Source organism: Athene cunicularia (assembly GCF_003259725.1).
Source record: "Athene cunicularia isolate RWA chromosome 12 unlocalized genomic scaffold, athCun1 chr12_part1, whole genome shotgun sequence".
Classification (NCBI taxonomy): Eukaryota; Metazoa; Chordata; class Aves; order Strigiformes; family Strigidae; genus Athene; species Athene cunicularia.
In genome coordinates, this window is record NW_020799116.1 from 1,219,898 (window position 1) to 1,225,801 (window position 5,904).

A 5,904-nucleotide genomic window follows, 5' to 3' on the forward strand; every position below is an offset into this window, starting at 1 on the left:
CCCCTCAGCCTCCTCTTCTCCAGTCTGAACCCCCCAGTTCCCCCAGCCGCTCCCCAGCAGACCTGTGCTCCAGACCCTGCCCCAGCTCCGTTGCCCTTCTCTGGCCACGCTCGAGTCATTCAATGGCCTTTTTGGGGTGAGGGGCCCAGAACTGAGCCCAGGAATCGAGGGGCGGCCTCCCCAGTGCCGAGCCCAGGGCTCAGATCCCTTCCCTGTCCCTGCTGGCCACGCCAGTGCTGACACCAGCCAGGATGCCGTTGCCCTCCTTGGCCCCCTGGGCACACTCTGGCTCATTCTCAACCCCCCCCAGTCCCACTCTGACCAGCAGCTCTCCAGCCACTCCTCCCCAGGCCTGTAGACCCCCTGGGGGTTGTTGTGGCCCAAGGGCAGCCCCCGGCACTTGCCCTCAGTGAAACTCCCCCAGTTGGGCTCAGCCCATGGCTCCAGCCTGCCCAGGGCTCTCTGCAGCCTCCCCACCCTCGAGCAGATCAACACTCCCACCCAGCCGGGTGTTATCTGCAAACTGACTGAGGGGGCACTCGATCCCCGCGTCTACATCATCGATAACGTTCTCACAGCGTACTCACAATCTCATCCCCTGGCTTGCAGCTGTCGACCAGGTCGGCGAGGAGAATAGCATCCTTGGAGCGGGGCAGCCTGCCAGCAGCCACCTTCCCAGGGCTCTCCTGGATTTTAATGCGCTGATAGTTCTGATAGACTGTCTGCAGCAACAAAATAAAAGTTACCGAGCAAGCCTGGCGGGCATCAGCACAGCCGATGCTTCTCAAAGGCACCTCACCAGAGAAGCCTCATTCAGAGATTTACTACGGTTAGAAAACTACGGGCATGAGAGGATGGAGCAATTCCAGGGCGCGATGGGCAAAAACGGGGAGAGGAACGCACTTTGCCACATCTCATTTTGTCCACCCAAATACCAGACCGGTTCCTGGGAGAAGGGTGCTCCACTTGTGACACTTGGAGATAGCAAAGCAAAGAATGAAAGTCAGGAAGCTCCATATCGATGATTTTGCTACTGCCTCTAGTTTCCTTAGCTAGCAGATCAGGAAATACTGACCTGACCTGGGAAGGAGGAGGGCTGGACAGTCTGTGTTTGCGTTTCTACAACATGGAAAGGTAACTGCCTACCACAGAGTGTGGCAAACAAAAGATTCAGCCCAAACACTTACAATGAGGCAATAAATGACTTCTGGCTGCTAAATTGGGCAGATTCTAGGTCAAGAGCTCAAAGACCCAAGATCTACCTTCACAGACCCCCGGATAGAGCAGCAGACCCCGCTCCCGGCACGAAGCCTGTTCAGAGGGTGGGAGCCAAGGCGGGGCTGGGAGGACCAGGCAGCGTGAGGGCACGGGCAGGACGAGGCAGGCCAGCACTTCTCTTACCTCTTCCATGTTGATTTCAAAGGGGCCCAGAGACTGACACTCTGGACAAGAACCAGGTTTCACCTCCTGGTTCTGGGACTGGAAGAAGGGTCCCAGGATGAAGCTGCACTTGCTGCAGTTGTATTTGACCATGCTGAGCTGAGGCAGGACCCCTGTGCAGCTCGTCACCACTCCGCTGGTCCGGATCAGCTGATTCAAGTGCAGTTGCCTGAGGAAAGACACAGAGATGCTGGATGCCTGCAGGGCACAGAAAGCAGAACACCCTGCAGAAATACTCTTGCTACAAGGTACAACCCCCAAAGGCCTAGTGAGAGACAGTTTTAAGTGGAAGTTTTCTACCAAGGTTTGTGTTTTACCTTGGGGACACTGAAATCTCATCCTTAATATGACTTTTTTTTTTTCCTGTAATAAGCTCAGGCATCCTGCTAGACTCACCCAGAGGTTTAGCTAGCAGATGAGTCACCCTCGGCACCCCAAAGCCTGCTTCTGGCCACTGAATTACAGAATTCACAGAAGCCACTGCTGGTAATTCTGCTCCTTACCTGAGTGACCGCAGCTCTTCCACCAGAGGGAGGTAGGAGATACGGACATGGATCTCCTGAGCAATGCGATCATATTTGGGGTACATGGCCAACACCACTTCCTTGGCAGCCTCATCAAAGATCTTCAGCATTTCTGCTGGGGCCTCAGGCAGAAAGTAGGCAAGGACATGTTCCTGGGCTGCCAGATCCTCGTAGTTCACCACCAGACTCTCTCTGTTCTCTTAAGAAAAAGATGGGGTGAATTGTATTTTCAGCTCCCCAAGGAGTGCAAAAGAGCATCAGAACAGACACGCCTGTGTCCTGCAAGCTGCAGATGTCTGCAGCTTCCCTGAAAAACGTTTAGGGGGCAACAATTTGAAAAAGGCTGGAAAAATCTTTTTAATTTATTTCTCTAACAATCAGTACCAAGCTTGTGATTGTTCGTCTCCAGTTCAGCACAGGTACTTCCCAGGCTCAGTGTTCCTGAGGCTCAAAAGCCTCAGCCCAACACACAACTTTCCCACAGGCCTCCAGAAAACACAAGTTAACTGGAGAGACAACTGTGCTGAACAGCTGGCAAAAACCTTCAGTGTCTCTCGTTCCTGGAAAGGGAAAAGACAAATGCCTTTCATCTCCTGTAACACTGTGTAACACTGACCCTGATCCACCACTCAAGCTTCTGGAGGTTCCACCGCTGTGTAAAGAAGAAATACAAACAACTGCAGTTACACAAGCTGTTCCTAGATGTGACAATTTCTGCTTTTAAAATTTATCCGTGACAGCCTTAATGGCTGCTCCTTCTGGCAGTGCCTAGTCAGAATTCAGGGCTACAGCACTGACATGGTTTTCAAAGTCACAAGGTCTATTTGTGTCCCCTCACTCGATAATCCAGTTTCCAGTGTGAGAAAGTAACCGGCACAGACAGCAAGCAATTGTTCTCTCTTTCAGATCACAAACCTGCAGACCACTGTCTGCTGCCCCACACATTCTTTTGCTAGCATTTCTACGATATGAATATTAATGAGTAGCGGATGCCAGGGGGCCTTCTAATTAGTCAGCCAGAATCAAAGGAGATAGCAGACATGCTTCCATTATTCATTTATCCCCATCAGCATCCGGGTTTCTTAAAGTGCTGACTCAATGTCTGGGACAAACAGGGCAGGCAGAAAAAACCCACCAACGGACTGGATCACTGCAAAGTACCGTGGCCCACATAACGAAGAAGAGCCTCTGATCACCCAGCCCTACCTTTGCACATGTCGCTGATCCTCTCCTTGAAGACGTTGTGCCCATGGTCATCCACATGGGTCTTCAAGAAGTTCTTGAAGCGGTTGTAGATCTCAAGCCGGGGAGCTGCCATGGAAACCCACTCCCTCACCGAATGCCCCTTCATATCTTCCAGATTCTCAATGCTCTCAATCATGTCTTCATCCTCCTCTTCCATGCCATCGGCAGCCCGTTCTGCCAGCCTCCTCTTCCGCGAAGGACGCTCTTCGTCTTCGTCGTCACTGTCTAAGGGTTGGGAGGAAAAATTGTTAAAGAGCTGGGATTCCCACTGCCACTCTCTGATCAGGCATGGTTGGATTGCACAGGCTGTGGAAGCACAGAGGTTCAGAACCTGGGGTACACCCCAAGAACCATCCCAGGCCCAGCATAAATCCAGCTGTAGCCTGGCTGCTACGTCCTCCACAACGCAGCTAAAGACTTTATGGAGGTAAATTTGTATTCAACAGCACACAGTCATGTCTTTAACACACCAAGGGAGGAAGGCCAAGGAATGGGCTTCCAAGTACATCACAGGCCCTCCCACCCAGGCCACAGAAGCCTCTACAGGAACATCAACACCAACAAACTCCACAACATATGCTCAGGAGAATCCCAAACCCTTGATACAGGCCCGGGATCCTGACTTTGTCTCAGTGAACACGTAACCAGAGGAACACACCACATGAGCTCCTAGGGAGCCCAAATCAAAGGGATCATGCACTGGGGAGCCCAGCCCAGAGATTTCACTGAGAGATCAAACACGCTGGAGGTCCGGGGACCTCCCAAGGGCCAGCTGACGGCTTGGCCCAGCAGCCTCCCCTGTACGTACCGTAGAGCAGCCCTCTCCTCATGCGGCCCATGCCCTGCTGCAGCTCGCGGTCTCGCTGCCTCATTTCTCGCTCCGCAGCTTCCCGCTGGCTGGCCGTCAGCTCCTCCACATCTTCATCGTCCAGGGCCAGGCCCTCAGCTTCATACACGTCCAGCTCGGGGATGGGGCGGTAGTCCCTGGCACACACACACACAGAGCACCGAATCAGCCCAGGCTCCACAAAAGGTTTCTCCAGCCTTTCCCTGGCTGCTGCTGGGTCGGTGTCGGGGCAGTCGCTCTGCAGCAAGACTGACCACGTCGAGCAGGAAGGGGCTTCATGGCAGAAGAGGCCCACTGGCACAGAGGGCTCCAGCACCACGGTTACGAATGCCAACATTCAAGGTTTTGTACTGTAAAGGTCACCCCCTCGCCAGCAGGCCTGCCTGAGCGGAAACATTTATGCCTGCAGGAGGAAGGAGCTGGGCTGGATGCACGTCACACGTCCAGGGAGATCCTGGCTTACCCACACAGGATCACAATGGCATGGTGCTTCCAGCTTGCAATTTGCTCAATTCCTCCAGGATTCTGATGACACCACACACTTGCAGGGCAAGCTTTTAGGGGAACACACTGACCTTTCTCCACTGTCCAGCAGCAATTCGGCTCACTCACCCCAGCCACCAGCACAGCAGAGGGACCCCCCCATGGCTTAGAGCCCCCACTGTGTCTCTGGCTGCACCAAAACCCCATCCCCAGACCCAACGCCCCAGAGAGTAGCTCCCACCAGCTTCCTTACCTTTCCATCCCTTCCCCAATGAGCTCTTCTCCTTCCTCCTCCTCCTCATCGGGGAGCCCCTCGGTCCCCAGGAGCCCTTCAGACTCATCCTCGAAGGGGGGCAGGTCCCGCCCGGGGCTGGATGTGAAGGCATCGCCACGTCGTGAGCTGCGGACGGGACTGGTGGCTGCTGCCTGTGCCTCGGAGGAGTCCTGCAAGGACAGGGGGGAGAGGGTGAGGGGCCCGGCGTGTCACCACAGGGGATAAAAGAACTCATGTCGATAAGCAGACACTCCTTTATTAACGGCCGGGGGACACAGGGGAGTCATCTCACCAACAGCACACCCCTCACCCGTGTAGCATGTTTATTATACAGGGTACAGCAATACATAACAAACAAGTTCTCATACATAGACACGATCATTCCCACAACTCAGTTTTCTTATTCCCTCCTCTTTCCGGCCACGCACACTTGAGCCCGGACATGAGTTGGGGGGCTGCTTCTGCAACCACCACGGACCACTGACTCAAAAGAAAGGCCCTCCAGGGCCCTTGGCTCAAGGACTTTGGCTCACATTGAGATTTTAACATGCTTCGAGACCCTTTCACAGTGTATTTTTTAAACACCTGGTCTAGAGGGCAATAAATCCTCCTTACCTGAACATCCTAACAACGGTACCTGCTCATGAGTCGTATTCTTTGAACAGAAATCTGGTTAATAGTTAGTGCTGGCCTACACGGCCTGACCCTGGGACTTTACAGAGGGCTTTGTAGCTGCGTAACTGGTTGTCTGGTTATTCAAAATCATTAATTATTTAAACCCAAATCACCCAAAATCACTAAAATCGGCTCAAATTAATAACGAACCGGTAACCGGGGCACCCCCCTCCCCGGCAGCGGGCCTCCGGGAGCCTCTGCCACGGGGGCGGCGGTCAGGAGGGGCCGCGGATCATCCTCTGTCGCGGGGAGGATGAAAATAATTCGCCCTCCTCGCAAATACCAGCGGAGAGGCAGGGGAGAGCGGGGGGAAACCCGCCCTCCGCGCCCGGGGCTGCTGGGCGCAGGCGAGAGGCTCCGGACCCCCCCCCTCGCCCCGACACGGGTCTCCTCTCCGGAGGGAAACCTCCCCGGCC

At 54.3% G+C, this 5,904-nt stretch overlaps 1 protein-coding gene across 1 annotated transcript in view; it reads right to left on the reverse strand.

Annotated features, from left to right (window-relative positions):
* The window catches only part of MCM2 (minichromosome maintenance complex component 2), a 13,209-nt gene that overhangs the window by 3,352 nt on the left and 3,953 nt on the right, over positions 1-5,904 (reverse strand). The window contains 6 exon segments of the mRNA XM_026857528.1: positions 584-722; positions 1,402-1,609; positions 1,944-2,163; positions 3,171-3,434; positions 4,018-4,193; positions 4,793-4,983. Coding sequence (XP_026713329.1) covers positions 584-722; positions 1,402-1,609; positions 1,944-2,163; positions 3,171-3,434; positions 4,018-4,193; positions 4,793-4,983 — 1,198 coding nt within the window.